Raw genomic sequence first — 18,323 nt, forward strand, 5'->3', positions numbered from 1 at the left:
ATTGTTGTTCCTACTGTAATAGTAGATATTTCAGACTTGTGAACGACAAATCTATATGCACTACTGTTAAGTGCATATCCAATGAAGATACAATCGACTGTTTTAGGGCCAATTGTAACTTCTTTGGGCGGGGGAACCATCACCTTGGCCAAACACCCCCACACTTTGAGGTATTTGTAGGATGGTTTCCTACCTTTCCACAATTCATAAGGAGTGATGTCTTTTCCTTTGAGTGGAATTTTGTTTAGGATATAGTTGGCTGTCAAAATAGCCTCCCCCCACATGTTCTGGGGTAATCCTGAACTTAGTAGTAACGCGTTCATCATCTCTTTTAGAGTTCGATTTTTGCGTTCCGCTACACCATTAGATTGTGGTGAGTATGGAGCAGTTGTTTGATGAATTATACCACTTGCGTTGCATAACTCCTCAAACGGGGCTACATACTCGCCTCCTCTATCACTTCGAATCGCTTTGATTTTACAACCAAGTTGATTCTCAACTTCGTTCTTATAATTTTTGAACGCTTCGATTGCTTCATCTTTACTTCTTAAAAGATAAATATAGCAATATCTTGTGCAATCATCTATAAAAGTGATAAAGTACTTTTTACCGCCTCTAGTTTGCACCATCCTTAAGTCACATACATCCGTGTGAATTAGTTCAAGGGGTTTCGTTTTCCGCTCAATTGAGTGAAACGGTAACTTAGTCATTTTTGCCTCAAGACATATTTCACATTTGTCTTGGGTATCTACTTCAATTGCCTTTAGTAAGTCTAAATTTACTAATCTTTTCACGGCTTTTGAATTTACATGTCCCAATCTACAATGCCACAAATTTGAAGACTCGGTCAAATAAGAGGAAGTAGATGCTTTATTATTATTGTTAGCCAAAGGCTTTGGAACAAGGCGCGTAGCCACACTAAGCTTGAAAAGTCCATCGGTTACATAACCTTTTCCGAGGGACTTCCCAAACTTGTACAAAACAAACCTATCAGACTCAAATACAAGTTTAAACCCCTTATTAACTAGTATTGATCCTGACACTAGGTTCTTGCGGATGTCCGGGACATGCAGCACGTCCTTCAAAGTGATAGTGACGCCGGAGGTCATCATGAGAATCACGTTGCCAATGCCGAGGACCTCGGATGATGCTTGATTCCCCATGTTGATCTTCCTCCCTTCAACAGCAGTGTAGGAGGCAAATTTGCTCCTATCGGAGCAAACATGAGCAGTAGCGCCGGTGTCGATGTACCAGCCGCCCTTGTTGTCAACGATGTTGACTTCTTCAGTGACCACGGCAACGAGGTCATCTTCATTCCAGTCCTTGAACTCCTTCTCAACGACGTGGGCTGCCGGCCTCTTCTTCTTACTTCGGCAGTCTTTGGCAAAGTGGCCAGTTTTGCCACACTTGTAGCATTCGCCTTCAAACTTCTTTGTAGGCTGCTTTCCCTTCCCCTTGTCTTTCTGATTTGGGCGAGGGCGTTTGTTGGAGGGACCGCCCCGCTCCAACAAGTTGGCTTTTGCATCAAGTGGGCTAAAGCCCTTAGCCTTTTGATCGATCTTGCGCACATCCGCTTCAATGCGCAGCTTCACTATCAAGTCTTCAAGACTCATCTTCTTTCGCTTGTGCTTGAGGTAGTGCTTGAAGTCCTTCCAACTAGGAGGAAGCTTCTCAATGAGTATGCACCGCACAAAGTTGTCGGGCAAATTCATCCCTTCAGCCGCGAGTCCATGGATGATCATTTGGAACTCTTGGACTTGTTCCATGACCGGTTTAGAATCGACCATTTTGTAGTCCATGAATTTGGATACTACAACATGTTCCGTACCGGCAGCGTTGTCTATGCTATACTTCTTTTGTAGGCTTTCCCACATCTCTTTTGATGTGGTTACAAGGGAGTATACATTGTACAAACTATCATCTAATGCACTTAGAATAAAATTTTTACAAAGATAGTCTCCTTTGCGCCATGCTTCATAGTCCGCCATGACCTCAACACTTGTCTCTTGATCACTTGGCGCGGGCGGCTCGTTCTCCGTGAGGAAGTTGGCGATGCCCAATGTTGTCAAGTAGAACAACATCTTTTGGTACCACCTCTTGAAGTCAGCTCCTCCAAACTTAGGTGGTTTTTCGGCGGGTGGCATCATTCTTGGTGCCAAAGGTGCCGCACTTGGTCCTTGGAAGGAACCATTCATGTTGCCCCCGAAGGAGCCAACAACATGGTTGGGCATAGGGCCCCCACCATTCATGTTGGGCATAGAGCCCGCCATGGTCGCATTGGTCCCGAAGGAGCCAAAGCCCGTGTTGAACCCGAAGGTTCCAACACTCGCATGAGACCCGAAGGCCCCAGCAGTCGCGTGAGACTCGATGTTCCCCGCATTCGTGTGAGACCCGAAGGCCCCAACACTCGATCCATTAAAGGATCCGAAGGAACCACTAAAAGTGGAACCAACCGACCCACTCGAAGTGGATCCACCAGTGAGCCCCTGGGTATTAGTATACACCCAAGGGGTTGTTGATGAAGATGGATAGACCCCGGGAGTAGGCATCATAGTGGTGGATGCCATGGTGGAGGAAATGATGGCGGCGGCGGTGGCCGGAGTGGTGGCAGCGGCGGTGTTGGATTCAGTCGACATCTCCAGCAAAGGTGTTTAAAGTTTCGAAAGGTTTAGGTTCAGTTTTGTCCAAATTCCTTCAAAAGCAAGTTATATCTCGTCTTGCGATTGTTAGAGATTTAGAGATTACAAGAAGGAATACAGTAGAAAACTGATATGAAAATTACAAACGGAAATCGAAACTATAAACTTTAGAACAGGAATAAAGAGCCGAGTCGAGGAGTCCTCTTTCCGCAAGACGAGATACGCCCCGGTAGTGCTCTTCGGATTGGCGTTTCGTCCCCAAAGATAAAACGGCTACGTCTCTGGTGAAGCAGCACCGCTATCAGCAGAGCTCCGGCGAACTGGATGGAGGAGAGGGCAGAGCTTCGACAGAAGAACAATGCAGAGGGAGAAGAGAGTGTATTCTAGTTTCTGGCGTGTAGAATGCTAGAATGGCTAGCCTATTTATAGGCTTAGTCCACTGCAGGGGTCAACCCAGCCTTGATGGCTGTCATCAATGGCATACCGTAACGGTCGTCGGTTACGAAGCGTTACAAACGTTACAGAGCTGAGTCTGAATCTAGAAGCTTCTAGATTCGTCCATGACGTGGACTGTCACGTGTCAGCCACGTTGGCTTACCGCGTCATACTGACGAGGTGTCCCACGACCAAGCCCACGACCAGGCCCAAAGAACAGCCCAAAGAACAGCCCAAAGACCACCCAAAGACCAATTGCCAAGATCCAAGATCCAAGGACAAGGACAAGGACACGGGCACGAGCACGAGCACGAGCGCGAGCGCGAGCGCGAGCGCGGGCTCGGGCTCGAGGCTCGAGGCTCGCGGCTCGCGGCACGCGGCTCGCGGCTCGCGGCGGGCGGGCGGCGGCGGCGGCGCGCGCGTGTGCGCGCGTGTGGGCTCTACAACCCATCTTAGTCCACTATAATTATTCCATGTAATAATCCTTCTTATTAAATACTAGTTTAATAAGGTTGAAACTTTCAATGTGGGATAATTAACTCTCTTAATTATTCCCTAATCTCATAGCTCATTAAGTTTGCAATTTTTGCACAACTTTAAACAATTATTTCTCACTCACCGGGAATCGGATTTGAGAAAATAAATATACCACGGTCATCTACTCCGAACGTAGATTGACGCTATATCATTTAATTTTACAAAATTAAATGTCTCGTTGAAATTATAATTGGTCAAAGTCCATTGACCGGGCATAGATTCCAACAGGGCCCAGGGGCCTCCTGGCCCCACTGTGACTCCGCCACTGACTCCACACACTACACACAAAAACTGCACACACACACACACTACACACACTGAACAAAAATTGCACACTATGCACGAAAATTGCACACACTACGCACGAAAACTGTGTTAGGAATTCTTGTATTCATCTAATGAGCGCAGCGGAAATTGCATACAAGAATAACAGTTCTAGATTTATAATTATATTGCAAGTTGAGCATGTAAAACACAACGAAACTAAATCTAACTTGTTGTGTTGTTTTCTTCTACGATTGAATCCTGCAAGTTGAATCCACTACTATTGAGGTCCATGTGCAATCCAATCAAATGCAGGAACTATCCCGGTAGAATTGCTTTGTAGAAAAATGCTAGGAATTCTCTCTTCAAAACTTTCCTTTGATTTTTTTTATTCAAAGGGGAGATGTCTTACCAATTAATTTTACCAACAAACAAGATACACTTATATTATGAACAGCATTTTAAAAAGAAAATGCAACAACACATTATTAATAACATGCCTATTTTTATCATGAAAAAGACACTAATGGAGTATTTTACCTTTTATTCGGCATGTTAGACTATTTTACAAATCAGGTTGCATTAACGTTATACTACTAACTAATTATTTCCCAAGAAGATAATAAAAATATCAAAATTTGAGAGTTAGGATTAACTATATAAAACCAGTAACTTCATTTCTTAGACCAGTGTTTTTTATTATCTATTTTAATTTATGTTAAAAATTTATCATCAAGTACTAATTTTTGGTGGTGTTCTGCAATCTTCTTGCGATTCTATTCAACCTGAAAAGGTTACAAGCAGCACTGTTTTTACAGAATTTTCACCTTCATGAACTAGGCAAAAACATTGCTAGATTATGCAAATCACCTTCTTAAGCATCACAGTAGCCTCCTCATCCAAATCGAACTTTCTTGCCATATGCAAATCTCTTACAGCTTCTTCCCACAAGCCCAACATCGCTTTAGCCATACCTCGAGACTCCACAACATCTTAATCATTCAATTCAACATCAGACTCGACAATTAAGTTTCTTCGTTTTGGTAGTTTCTCAATTAAGCTTCGATCCACATTAAAGGACGACTAGCTGGACTTTTATGAGGTTCCATTCGAAAATTAATTGGTATTAGAAAAAGAGTGGCTCACTTGGTATGTAATTGATCTCTTTTTTTCCCTTCACATTTATAACGTGAGACAACTCACATGTAATATCCGAACATAATTAACAAAGGAAAATTATTTGTAATGCATAGTTCCAAAAAATGTAGTTCTATGGATCAAATGTAGATACTTTTTCCAACACAATCAGTCAAGCATGCTGAGCAATCTTCTGCTCGAGCGCGTTTTTGTCCACCGTGACGAGCTGATCCACCTCCTCACCATTTCTGATGAAGAAGAAGGTCGGGATGCTACTGATTTTCCATTCAAAAGCAACCTGTCTGGCCTCGTCGATGTCCACTTTCAAGAACACGACTTTTGGGTACTTAGCCGCCAAGCTAGTGAAAGCAGGGCCGACGTAACGGCAGGGCCCACACCACGTTGCGGTGAAGTAGAGAACTGAGAGGCGAGATGCCTTTGAAGCAGCATCGAGCTTCTCATCCAAGTCGCTACCAGAATGGATCAGAATGACTTCTCCTGCAAGCAAACGTGATGAAATTAGCTAATAAGACGCGTATCGAGGCTAAGAGTCTAAGAACACTAAAGAGTTTGAGTTTTAGGCCGTAAGAGAACTTGAATAACGGATGCTAATGCAATTCATCCAGACCAACTTATATCGTATGCCTAAGTTAAGTCGCAGATGAGTATACGAAGAAAAAAGATATAAACGAATCAGTATGAGAATATAACTACTGAGAAGAACACATATTCATTAATCAATAGTTGAAACATAATTACTTAAAATGAAAAATATTAGATAATAGGTATGTAATGAGAAGCAGCTTCAGCATCATGCAATGAGATTTAAAAAATGAATTCCATAAACTGCATACCTTCAGCCAGTGCTTCCAGAGCTTTTGCTTTTGATAACTGATCATCTTCGGTTACTTCAACGCAACCCAGTTTCCGTGGAGGATCATTGTCAGATTCAACAATGTCCTTATTTAAGGTATCCTCCATTGGTGCATCATGCTTCCTTGAAGCAGACGGCTTTTTGTCTTCATAGTCATCACCGTCGTTGCTCTGCATCAGATTTTACGTCATCAGTGAATATAAAATAACCACAGGTCATGCATATAGGAAACAACCGGGGCAATAATGTTAAGATGTGGCCTTCCAAATTTGTCAGATTATGGTTACTCTCTGATGTTACCGTGTATCTTCCAACAGCAGAAACACATAAACAAACCCGCAAAGAACATCAACGACAAAAGTTAAAAACTGCAACTGAAGATACTAGCAATCATGATTCCAATAGAGATATTTAATGAGACACGAAACATGTTCATTTATTAAGAGTAAGACTCACTCTTCCAGCATCTACAGCATCACACGTTGCTTAGCTCGCTAATATGATAATTTTTTCATGTACTTTACACGTGGCTCTTCCACGTTGTCACCAACATAAATATCGAGCCAGTACGTATATAAACCTCGTGCCATTTCCAATCTATATATCTAATGGTGAATAAGAATATAACTAATGCTCAATTTATCACCAATGAAATACATATGCTCAAACATTCAACGAACTGGAAGTCATCAATGATGAAAGCATAGAGCTAGACAATGTCCACATTGGATAACATTAAAGAGTTCATTCGACTTCCGATTTTTGCAAGTGAAAACACCATCAAACGCTACTCTTAATAACATTAAAGAGTTCATTGCATTTAAAGTTGGAAATTCAATGTTTCAATTCATCTAACATCAAACCTCAAAAAAACAAATTTAAACCAAACTTACTCCAAGATCCAATCCAACCACATAACTTAACATCCAAAATCCACAAATCAAGTTTCCATTTTTAGAACATAAAACACACACAACAATCAAGAAGTATTCTTTCAAATGAGCTTGATCAACTACAGCTTCATCAATACAGAAATAACAAAAAAAGAAGCTCATGAATCTAGCTCACCGATCCTCCAATCGCCGGAATTCGAGCTCCAAAACTGAAACAAAAACAAAAGAAAACAATGAAACCCTTAAACAATTCCTCAATTTACAGCCAAATTAAAGTTGACAACCAAAAAAGTTAGCACCTTTGTAGAAAGCTCTTGAAAAATGCAAGAGTTGGAGTGTGTAAAACATGTGGGTTCAGTTTGCAGAAATCCACAAAACCCTTCAAAGCCTGAATCCTTTCCGCCTCCATTTTCTCTTCTTAGCTTGCTTGAGAAATGAGAATCTTTTTCTGGTTTAAAATGCTTAGATTCTGAATATGCTCCACAGCTCCAGTTTTATATGTTGCCACAAAACGGGTCTTCGGGTTGCCACAAAACGGGTCCTCGGGCTGTCCGCAATTGGGCCATGGGTAATTACCCTAATTTTAATGTAGTCTTCTAAGGTTTATTACATTAATTTTATCATAAATTAAAATACACTACATATTTGTCCAGTTCAAGATAAAAAAAAAAAAAAAACAACCAGTTTCAGCTTGTGTTATACCTTTGTGTATATTAGTATGAATTTTTATGTTCTGTTTTTGGTCTGTTGAACATTGTTATAGTCTTGTTATATTGCTGAACTGTTTAAAGAATGTAGTCAGAAAAACGTTGTGTAGATTTTAAGTTTTGCAACAAAAATGGAAGAATTCTTATCATCAATAATTATTACTCCTACTATTTTTAGCTTGAGTTTGATAGAGCTTTTCCACAAAATAATTATTCTCTTGACTTTGATAGAGCTTGAGTTTATGTCAAATTTTCGTGTCATGTCAAAAATTATCAGCTCCATCTTTAACGTTAGTAATTTACTACTATTACTACTACAATTTAACTTGACATGCCACGATAACAATCTAAATATGATATTACATGATTAAAACATCATACTATTACACAATTAAAACTTTCATAACATACTAAAACTCTATCATGATTTATATCTACATATAATATTTTTAATTTAAAAAATAATAAAAACATTAATTTATATCTGAACAGATAAGTTGGACCTAACCCAAACCAACTTAAAGTTATCAAATTTTTATTGGATTGACCCAATAAGAAAGAACTCAGCATATATAGAATTTAATCCAAACCCGGCCCAATTGCGGACAACCCGATAACCCGGTTTGTGCCAACACTTATAAAAGTGGTGCATATATAGAATCTTTATTCTAAGCATTTTGAAGGAGAAAGATTCTCGCATACTCAGTGTAAACTCCTGCAAGCTTAAGAGAGAAAATGGAAGCGGAAAAGATTCAGGCTTTGAAGGGCTTTGTGGAGTGCTACGAACTAAATCCACATGTCTTACACACTCCATCTCTTGCATTTTTCAAGAATTTTCTGCAAAGGTGCAAACTTTTTTTGTTTATCAACTTTAATTTTGCTGTAAATTGAGGAAGTATTCAGGGGTTTCATTGCCTTTTTTGTTTTTTGTTTCAGTTTGGGAGCTCAAATTCCGGCGTTTGGAGGATCGGTGAGCTAGATCTCATGAGCATCTTTTTTTGTTTTCATTTATTGATGAAGCTGTAGTTAATCAAGCTGATTCGAAAGGATACTTCTTGATTGTGTGTTTTTATGTTTAAAAATGGAAACTTGTTTGTGGATTTTGGATGTTGAGTTGTGTGGTTGGATCTTGGACTTGGAGTAAGTCTGGTTTGATTGTTTTTTTAGCTTTGATGTTGCCAACTTGAAATGCAATGAACTAACTGCATTGATTTATCATGTCTGGTTTTTGATGGTTTGGATCTAGTTGCAAAAGAATGTTATTAAGACATAGGGATTGAGGGTGTTTTTCACTTGCAAAAATCGGAAGTCGAATGAAATCTTTAATGTTATCCACTGTTGACACTGTCTCTATGCTTGCATCATTGATGACTTCCAATTTGTTATGTATTTCATTGGTGACAAATTGAGCAGTAGTTATATTCCCATCCATCATTGATCTGAACTGGCGCGAGGTTTATATATTGGCTCGTTTTAAGTTGGTGACAACGTGGAAGGGCCACGTGTAACGTACATGAAAGAATTATCATATTAGCGAGTTAAGCAGCGTTGGACGCTGGAGGATCGAGTCTTACTCTTCATAAGTGAACATGTTTCGCGTATCATTTAATCGCTATTTGTCTCGTGATTGCTAGCATCTTTAAGTTTGTTTTGCACTTTTTAACTTTTGTCATTGAAGTTCTTTGCGACGTTTGTTTGTGTATTTCTGCTACTGAAAGCTAATGGTAACACTTTTATGATAATTTTGGTAACTACTGCCTCGGTTGTTTACTATATGCACCACCTGACGTTATTGCTGTTATTTATATTCACTGATGACATAAGACCTGATGCAGAGCAAAGACGATGAGGACCATGAGGATATAAAGCCATTTGATTCAAGGAAGCGCGATACACCAATGGATGATATCTCAGACGACGAGATTGTTGAATCTGACGTTGAGTTGGATAATTCAGGCGTTGTGGAGCCGGACAATGATCCTCCACAGAAAGTGAGTAGCTCAAAAAACTCGGATTCCATATTGCCCGATTTGTCCCATTTACATGTTTGCTTACTTTATTACAGATGGGGGACCCTTCTGTTGAAGTAACTGAAGAAAATAAAAAAGCTGCTTATCTACTTAAAGCAAAAGCTATTGAAGCAAGCGTTGATGGTATGCAGTTTATGGAAATTCTTTTACTATTTTCTTGTCGATAGTCTATTTTCTAGGAAACTGACTGTTGCAAATTATATTATACCAGGAAAGTTAAGTGAGGCCGTAGATTACCTAACTGAGGCAATCATGTTGAATCCAATCTCGCCAGTATATTATGGACGTAGAGGTAACTCTCATGCTTGTGAACTGTAGATATTTTCGTATGAGATGTCGTGTTTAATAACTACTCCATATTAATGTCCTCTTCTTCAGCGACTGTCTTTTTCGGATTGAAGAAACCAAATGCTGCGATACGAGATGCTGATGCAGCTTTACAGGTACGCGTGACTTGTTTATGCTTTCAAGGGTAAAAACCTCACCTTTTAAGAAGATTATTGTGCGATTTTTTGTATAGATCAACCCACACGGGGAAGTAGAATACAGAATACGAGGGCTGGCAAAAGCAATGCTGGGCTTGTGGGAAGAGGCAGCTCGTGATTTTCACGTTGCATCAACTTTGGATTTTGACGCGTACAAGCAGGTAAAGTATCCCTTGTATCTTAATGACGTCGCTTTCTATTTTTTTTTTGGGCTTCAATCTTAAAGCAGAGTTACATTAGATGATTTTTACATAAAACATTATAGGTTGAACGCAATGTGAAGAAAATTGAAGAGCACAACCGGAAATATGAACGCCTGCGTAAAGAGAAGGAATTGAGACGAATCAAGCGCCTGAGGAAGACATGTCGAGTGAGTCCTATCCTTTTTGTTTATCGCAGTATAGCATTTAATAGTCCCTGAAATCTCAACGGTTATTTTCTACACAAGCGAGTATTAAACATGTTACATTCCTCGACATATATCTAAACATAAAACTTCACGTACATTAACCGGATTTCATTCATCATATTCTCTTAGTTCTGAATGAGTAATTCCATTTTTTAAATCTTGTTGCAGGTTGCTGAAGCTGCTTCTGTTTCAAATGATGGTAATTCACAAAACTGTTATCCAATATTTCGTTTCAAGTAGTTATGTTTCGACTATTACAAAACATTTGTTGATTCGTTTATATCTTTTTTCCTGAACTTAGGCATACGATAAAAGTTGGTCTGAATGAATTGCATTACGTTCCGTTATTCAAGTTTTCTTTAGTGTTCTAAAATTCTCAGCCTTGATACGCGTCATATCCAATTTCGTTACATTTGCTTGCAGGAGAAATCGCCCCGATCCATTCTGATAGTGAGTTGGAAGAGGTACCCAGGACTCAAAACTTCTTTTTTTGAAAGTGGACATCGACGAGGCTAGAGAGGTCGTTGCTGAATGGAACATCAGTAGCATGCCGACCTTCTTCTTCATCAGAAATGGTGAGGAGGTGGATCATCAGCTCGTCACCGTGGACAACAACGTGCTTGAGCAGAAGATTGCTCAGCATGCCGGATAAATCTTGATTTCTTGAGTGTATAGAATTACAAGAGAAAGTATAAAGTGATTTTTCTTCCCTTTTAACATTCTTTACATCCCTATAGAATTACATTTTTGGAACTATCTACGTACATTGTTTTGGAAATTGGAACTATGCATTAAAAATAATTTTCCTGTGTTTATGTTGGCATATTACATTTGATATATTTTTACATTTTTGGAACTATTTACATTTTTTGGGAATTATGCATTAAAAATAATTTTCCTGTGTTATTATGTTGGCATATTACATTTGAGTCGTCTCACGTTACAAATTTGAATGAAAAAAGAGATCAATACATACCAAGTGAGCCATTCTTTTCATCACCACTTATTTTTTGAATGGAATATAATAAAGCTGAATGTGTCATCGATAAATCCTATTGAAATGTATTTATATATCATAGACCTAAATTGAAAATATGATCTAAATATTAACTCCACAACATACATTTTTGCTCCAAATATAATGTGATCTGAATAAGTTTGGAAGGAATAAGTTTGTTCATCATTTTTGTAACTTTGGAAGGAATAAGTTTCCCAAAACGACACCGTATGCAGAGGCGCTACTTTATAAAAGTTAGTTGGACAGTTAAAGACGCGGGAAACATTTCCAATTGAAAACGACATGTTCTCTCTCTTAATACTCAGTAAATCAGTTCAGGTAACAGCATTTACTTCCGTTAATGTTAATAGAAGCTTAATTCAGAAACCATCAAAACAATTTCTTTAGGATCTGATGATTAATCTAAGCGTATTAGGAAAGAATTAGAATCTTCGCGTGAAAGGTGAAAAATGGGTATGTTTCAGTACTTGCTTTATAGCTCATTTGCAATCTGAAAAAGTCCATTTAAATTGTTTCTCTTTCTAGATCATTTTGATTTAGTTGAAAGGGAACAGATTTCAATCGGATTATGGTGTTTTTACGATAGTTATATGCCTTAATTTCTGTAATCCTGTCCATCTTGAATCCGAGCTATGCGAATCTTGTCCTGTTCGGCTTAGTATACAAGTGTCCGCGTGCATTCAATGGACATTTTGGGGGAATTTAATGTGCTTTTAGGGTTTGGCTGCGCGTACATTTCTTTGTCAACTCACAGCAAATAGGGCTTCCGCTGCCGCTGCTAGTAGATTTTGTCTCGTGCGGTAAGGAGCATGGATTTTTATGTGTTGTAGTGATTTCTCCACATATTGATTATCTAGATTCTAGTTTATCACATTACTTTTGCAAGGAATATAAAGTCTTGATGAATGGAAAATGTTGAGATCTAAGCATCTGAAGACTGTTGAATCTAACATAGACAAAGCGCATTCGTTGGAGATGGAAATTGTCGAGTCTGATGTTGAATTGGATGATTCAGATGTTATGCAGCCGGACTATGACCCTCCGCTTCAGCTTAGCGACTCAAAGGTGTGTTAGGTATTTATTTAATGGTAGTTTAATCACAGAGTTACATTTTCTCGTTGTGGTTCTAGATGGGCGATCCTTCTGTTGAAGTGAGTGAAGACGATTGAGAAGATGCCCTAGTGAAAAAATCAATCGCCGTGGATGCATCTCTTGAAGGTAGGTTCCTTTTCAGAATCAATGTAGTTAGATATATTACAAAATTAGAGTTTGACCCCTTTGTGCTTGCGAAAATTGGGAAATCTTGATAAAGCTATGAGCCTTCTAACAGAAGCGGTCATGTTGAATCCAAAATCAGCAATGCTGTATGCTAGCAGAGGTACCTCCCGAAAGGTGAACTCTGTTTTTATGTGACAGATTTTTTGTCATCTGAGAAGTTTCTTTTATCAGCTAGTGTATTTGTAAAGTTGAAGAAACCAAATGCTGCAATCCGTGATGCTGATGCTGCGTTGAAGGTATATCTGTTGTGATAAGGGCTTGTTTTCTAAAGGATAGTTTGTTCTAATTTATTTGATGTTGTGATAAGGGCTTGTTTTCAACGATGAATATTGAAAGGATATAAGGTTCGAGGTATGGCAAAAGGGATGTAGGGCTTATTTGGGAAGATGCTGCAAACCTTGCAAGAGATTTGCTTATGGCATCAAAGCTCAGTTTCGATGAGGAGACTACTCTGATGCTTAAGAAGGTTATTTGCATAATCTAGCAATGTTCTTGAAGGTGAACATTGATCTAATCACAAGATTGTTGAACACCACCAATTCAATTATTTCTCAAGCTGAAGTTGATTTGTTTGACAAGTTTGTGTAACAGGGCAAGTGATTCATGTCGAATCTGCTAAGGGCCTGACGATCAAGCTGAATGTTGCTGCAAAGACGTCTAGCGTTGCAATAGTCTACTTCACTGCAACATGGTGCGGCCCCTGGGTCCACATTGGTCCGATATAACAAAACTAGCTTCAAAATACCCAAGTCGGTGTTCCTGAAAGTTGACATTGATGAGGCGCGCGAGGCAGCAGCAGAGTGGAAGATCGCAAGCATCCCGAGTTTCTACTTGTGGAAAGATGGGAGAGTGGTGGATGAAGAGCTCCAGATGAGGAGGAACACACTTGGTAAGATGATTCTTGTGCACACTGCATAGATCATCTTCAAACTTGTTAGTCACAACTTTGGTTTTTGTTGTCTCTGTGCATTTTATGGATTCAATAATGCTTATTACATTCTATGCAAGAAACCTTCATTTCAAAACTCTTTAGGATGTGAGTTAGCTTTTCATAGAAGTTTATAAAAAACTTGAAAGAAACAACAGTAATAGACACCCTTTTCTTCTCTGCACCAGCAATATTAGGGAATCAGTTATAAAACTGTGGTGTTGTTTCATGAGCTGATATCAGTGTAGTGAATGATCACTGAATTAATTGTTTTCTTACTATTTATCTAGTACGTGTGTCTGTTCAATTGGGAACTTTCCATTGTTAATGGATTAAGAGAGATTCTTGAATTGCTTGAGTTGGGAGTTATACAAGAGAGGTACATTCACTACTAACTTTGTGAAGTTTATCTGCACTTGTTTGAGGTTTCAAGAGCATCGGGGCATCTGAAGACTGTTGAATCTAACAAAGACAAAGCACATTTGTTGGAGATGGAAATTGTGGAGTCTGATGTTGTGGAGCCGGACTATGACCCTCAGTCATTTCTCAAGAAGAAATTGAAAAAAAAAAGAAATAGTTCTAGTTCTGATGTTGATTTATTTGAGAAATTTGTGTTACATGGCAAGTGATTTGTGCCGCTTCTGCTAAGGATCTGAAGATCAAGCTGAATGCTGCTGAAATGATGTCTCGCCTTGCAATAGTCTACTTCACTGCAACACATTGGTCTGATATACACAAAACACAAAACTAGCTTCAAAGTTTCTTGAAAGTCGACATTGATGAGGCGCGCAAGAATGAGAGATCCTTCTGTTGAAGTGATCAGTGAAGAATGGGCGATCCTCCGAGCTATGCGAATCTTATCCAGTTCGGCTTAGCATGACAAGTGTCCTCGTGCAATCAATGGACGTTTTGGGGAAATTTATATGTGCTGTGCTTTGAGGGTTCGGATGAGCGTACATTTCTTCGCCAAGCCATAGCAAATAAGGCTTCTGCCGCTGCTGCTAGTAGATTTTGGAAGGTTCCCTAGTGCAAAAAGCAATGGCCATAGATGCAGCATTTTGAGGAAATTTTTTGTGCTTTTAGGGTTAGACTGCAGGACAGTTCTTCGTCAAGTCATGGCGAATAAGTCTTCCGCCTGCTGCTCGTAGATTTTCTTTTTCTTGTTATGATTTCTCCACATATGTGCTGATCCTTATTCTAATTTATCAGATTACTTTTGCAAGGAATACAAGTGTTGATGAAAGGAAGAATGTTGAGATCTAAGCATCTGAAGACTGTTGAATCTAAGAAAGACAAAGCGCAATCGTTGGAGATGGAAATTGTGGAGTCTGATGTTGAATTGGATGATTCGGATGTTGTGGAGCCAACAAGAAAGTTCGATTTCGATGGAGAGGCTACTGTGATGCTTAAGAAGGTGATTTGCATAAGCTTGCAATGATTTCCCATAATCTCAAGGTTGTAAAACTGATGCTGCTTATAACATTTTCAGGTGGAATCAAATCGCAAGAAGATTATTGAACACCGCCTGAAATACGAAAAGCTTCACAAAGCGAGGGAGCAGAGAAAGACTGAGATTGAAAGGCTGAGAAAGATGAAGGTATATATGCGGAAGGATGGACGTTTACAGGTTTTAGACACACAAACACACAAAAACTGCACACAAACACACACACACAAAAATTGCACACAAACACACAAAAACTGCACACACACACACACACACACACACACACAAACTGCAAACACACACACACACAAAAAATGCACACACTATACACAAAACTGCACACACACACAAAAATTGCACACAAACACACAAAAACTGCACACACACACACAAAATGCACACACACACAAAAATTGCACACAAATATACAAAAAATGCACACTATACACAAAAACTGCAAACACACACACACTACACACACAAACTGCACACACGCGCACTACACACAAAAATTGCACACACTACACACAAAAAAAATAACACAGACACAAAAACTGCACACACATACACACACACTACACACAAAAACTGCACATGCACACACACACTAAACTCAAAAACTGCACACACGCACTAAATACAAAAACTGCACACACAAACTTCGCAATAATTATACTATCATTTTTACCGAACAAAGAATTCGGAATTGAATTATAATCCTTCAAATTTAGTCCCGTAGAATGCTAATTTCAATTAGATTCTTATTCCGTGTATCGAATTAACTGACCCTCAGTAATTTCTCAAGAAGAAAATTGCAAAAAAGAAAAAAAAGAGTTCTAGTCTTGAAGTTGATTTAGTTGAGAAATTTGTGCTACAGGGCAAGTGATTTGTGTCGCCTCTGCTGAGTATCTATAGATCAAGCTGAATGCTGCTGCAAAGATGTCTCGTCTTGCAATATTCTAATTCACTGCAACATAGTGCGTCCACATTGGTCCAATATACACAGAACTAGCTTCAAAATACCCCAAGACCGTGTTCCTGAAAGCCGACATTGATGAGGCGCGCAAGGCAGCAGCAGAGTGGCAGATCACAAGTATCCCGAGTTTCTGCTTGTGGAAAGATGGGAGAGTGGTGGATGAAGCTCCAGATGAGGATGAACTCACTTGATAGGATGATTCTTGAGCACACTGCATAGATCATCTTCAAACTTGTTAATCACAACTATTAGAATTGAAAATAAAAATAGAATTAAGAATTAGTTTAGGATTTATTAGTTGTTATTTTGTGCCTATATATAAGGCTTTCCATTGTATTTTGCATTGACACTTTACAAAATATAGTCCATAAATGAACTTTCCCTTTTCTCGTCTCTCTCTACCGACGTCTTCTTTTTCCTCCAATGGAGGTTTCTCCATGATCTCAATCCAAATTATACATTCTTCACAGCAACTTTTGTTTTCTCTGTGCAATTTAAGGATTCAATGATGCTAACATTCTATGCAAGAAACCTTCATTACAAGAAGTAAATACAGCAAATTTGAAAGGAACCTTCGCTGAGGACTTGCTCTTCCATATCAAATTCTTGTTATAAGATTTGTGATAAATATTAATCTGACAAACCTTATTTAAATACACTATTTTTTAAAAATAATATGCAGTATAAAATAAATTTATTAAACAAATATTGTTCAAGTCCCGACCCGGCCCAATTTGGGTGATTACCCGATGGCCCGACTGCGGACGACCTGGAGACCCATTTTGTGTAAATATTAAGTACTCCCTCTACACTCGTTTTGAAAAAATAATTATAATTAGCTAAAGTAGAGAAAGAGTTAAGTAAAAGAGAGAATTATGTAGATAAAACTCTTCTATAGTATTCTCTCTCTTTACTTTTTCTTTACTTTAACTATTTTTAATTATTTTTTCAAAACGAATGCAAAAAATGAAATGACTCTACTATTGTGGAATGAACAGAGAGAGTACTTACTAGAACATGATATTACACAATTTAAACTTGATATTACATGATTAAAACCTTTAGAACATTTTCAAAACTTTATCATGATTTATAACTAAATAGAGTAATAAATTTAAAGTATAATACTTCTTTAATTAATAAAAATAATTAAAATAATACTACCTACGTCCACAAAAAATAGATAAAATTGTAGATGGTACGGATTTTCATGCGCGCTTGGTAAAGTAAGAGTGAGTGAGGGAAGAAGTGGTGGAAGTAGTGTAAGAAGATTGTGAAATACACGTTGTTAGAGCATCTCCACCGGTGGACGTCCCGGTAGGACGTCGCGGAAGTCCGATCGGACGTCTGCCATTGTGAAAGAAAACGTTGGACACGGACGTCCCGTGAGGATGTCGGATATCCTCGGATATCCGCGCGACGAGCCGACTGACATCCGCCATTGTGGCGAGGGTCGGACGTCAGGGTCGGACATCCGACTTAAAATTAATTTTTTTTAAAACTCTATAAATACGGCTCGTTGAACTTCATTTCATTCACGCCACTTGTGCTGACAAGTTAACCTCTCTAATCTACAAGTTTCATTTCTACTATAAATGGAGTACAATAGGAACTCCCCCACTACGAGCGGATCAAACACAACCACGTTTCCCGCCGGAATGGAGCGAAACTTTAATGCGGGGATGAATCCCCAAATGGCAGGGATGGCGGGGATTACTCCCCAAATATTCTACAATATGTACAATTGGATGAGTCAGATGGGTGGGATGATGCCCGGGGCAGCGGGGATGGGCGGTATGACGCCAAATATGGCGGGGGTGGGTGGGATGATGCCCGGTGCCTCAGGGATGGGGAGTATGACACCAAATATGGCGGGGATGGGTGGAATGATGCAGCACAGGAGCCCTCAGACACCTAGGGAATCTGTCTATCGCTCATATATAGATTTGTTGTTCGATGATTCCCCTAGTACTGTTCCGGAGACTCAGTACGCCGGCATCGAGACTTTCTCTCTTGAGGAGTTGGGGCTATCGCCGATCCGTGAGACTCCCGATGAGGCGGAGCCTGCTGCAAGGGGCAGGGGCAAGGGCAAGGCCAGGGGCAGGGGTAGGGGCGGGGGTATGGGCAAGGGCAAGGGGAAAGACCTGAGCTCTTTCTCCCAAACGAGGGCAGAGGAGGAGGAGGAGGAGGGTGAGGAGGAGCGGGGGAAGAGGTCGATCTGGACCGTGTGGGAAAACGCTGCGCTTGCGAAGTCCTAGGTCTGTGT

At 39.5% G+C, this 18,323-nt stretch overlaps 2 protein-coding genes and 1 long non-coding RNA gene across 6 annotated transcripts; 2 read left to right on the forward strand and 1 right to left on the reverse strand.

Annotated features, from left to right (window-relative positions):
* Positions 1 to 5,027: 5,027 nt before the first annotated feature.
* LOC125202736 (thioredoxin H1-like) lies at positions 5,028 to 7,222 on the reverse strand. The gene is made up of 4 exons (XM_048101217.2): positions 7,079 to 7,222; positions 6,955 to 6,988; positions 5,867 to 6,056; positions 5,028 to 5,510 (listed from the first exon to the last, which is right to left on the reverse strand). Exons 1-4 carry the CDS (start codon positions 7,186 to 7,188, stop codon positions 5,185 to 5,187), a joined length of 660 nt encoding a protein of 219 aa, XP_047957174.2. The 5' UTR covers positions 7,189 to 7,222; the 3' UTR covers positions 5,028 to 5,184.
* A 972-nt stretch (positions 7,223 to 8,194) lies between these two features.
* On the forward strand, positions 8,195 to 11,188 carry LOC125192895 (TPR repeat-containing thioredoxin TDX-like). The gene is made up of 10 exons (XM_048090571.2): positions 8,195 to 8,331; positions 8,423 to 8,456; positions 9,322 to 9,477; positions 9,552 to 9,639; positions 9,728 to 9,808; positions 9,895 to 9,959; positions 10,037 to 10,162; positions 10,267 to 10,371; positions 10,579 to 10,609; positions 10,834 to 11,188. The coding sequence occupies exons 1-10, from the start codon at positions 8,222 to 8,224 to the stop codon at positions 10,902 to 10,904; spliced, it is 867 nt and encodes a 288-aa protein (XP_047946528.2). The 5' UTR covers positions 8,195 to 8,221; the 3' UTR covers positions 10,905 to 11,188.
* A 672-nt stretch (positions 11,189 to 11,860) lies between these two features.
* LOC148932192 (uncharacterized) lies at positions 11,861 to 16,415 on the forward strand. 4 transcript variants are annotated; one of them, XR_016135396.1, is made up of 9 exons: positions 11,861 to 12,493; positions 12,559 to 12,646; positions 12,759 to 12,806; positions 12,878 to 12,942; positions 13,014 to 13,204; positions 13,286 to 13,595; positions 14,060 to 15,048; positions 15,124 to 15,231; positions 15,959 to 16,415. It is a non-coding gene; the product is annotated as an uncharacterized LOC148932192 (long non-coding RNA). The 4 variants fall into 4 exon arrangements; XR_016135397.1 differs by having other exon boundaries at positions 13,298 to 13,595; XR_016135398.1 differs by lacking the exons at positions 11,861 to 12,493; positions 12,559 to 12,646 and having other exon boundaries at positions 12,729 to 12,806.
* The last annotated feature ends 1,908 nt before the right edge of the window (positions 16,416 to 18,323 follow it).

Source organism: Salvia hispanica, chromosome 2 (assembly GCF_029641045.1).
Source record: "Salvia hispanica isolate PSC_SH4W2 chromosome 2, Shi_PSC_v1, whole genome shotgun sequence".
Lineage (NCBI taxonomy): Eukaryota > Viridiplantae > Streptophyta > Magnoliopsida > Lamiales > Lamiaceae > Salvia > Salvia hispanica.

What these genes read in the sequence shown, in the direction of transcription:
- LOC125202736 (XM_048101217.2), bottom strand. Translation starts at nt 7,188, where the DNA reads ATGGAGGCGGAAAGGATTCAGGCTTTGAAGGGTTTTGTGGATTTCTGC. An exon ending in TTCCGGCGATTGGAGGATCG is followed by an intron (nt 6,057 to 6,954) that starts GTGAGCTAGATT and finishes AATCTGATGCAG; the next exon opens with AGCAACGACGGTGATGACTA. An exon ending in TCTGGAAGCACTGGCTGAAG is followed by an intron (nt 5,511 to 5,866) that starts GTATGCAGTTTA and finishes GTTTGCTTGCAG; the next exon opens with GAGAAGTCATTCTGATCCAT.
- LOC125192895 (XM_048090571.2), top strand. Translation starts at nt 8,222, where the DNA reads ATGGAAGCGGAAAAGATTCAGGCTTTGAAGGGCTTTGTGGAGTGCTAC. An exon ending in TTCCGGCGTTTGGAGGATCG is followed by an intron (nt 8,457 to 9,321) that starts GTGAGCTAGATC and finishes GACCTGATGCAG; the next exon opens with AGCAAAGACGATGAGGACCA. An exon ending in ATTTTGACGCGTACAAGCAG is followed by an intron (nt 10,163 to 10,266) that starts GTAAAGTATCCC and finishes AAAACATTATAG; the next exon opens with GTTGAACGCAATGTGAAGAA.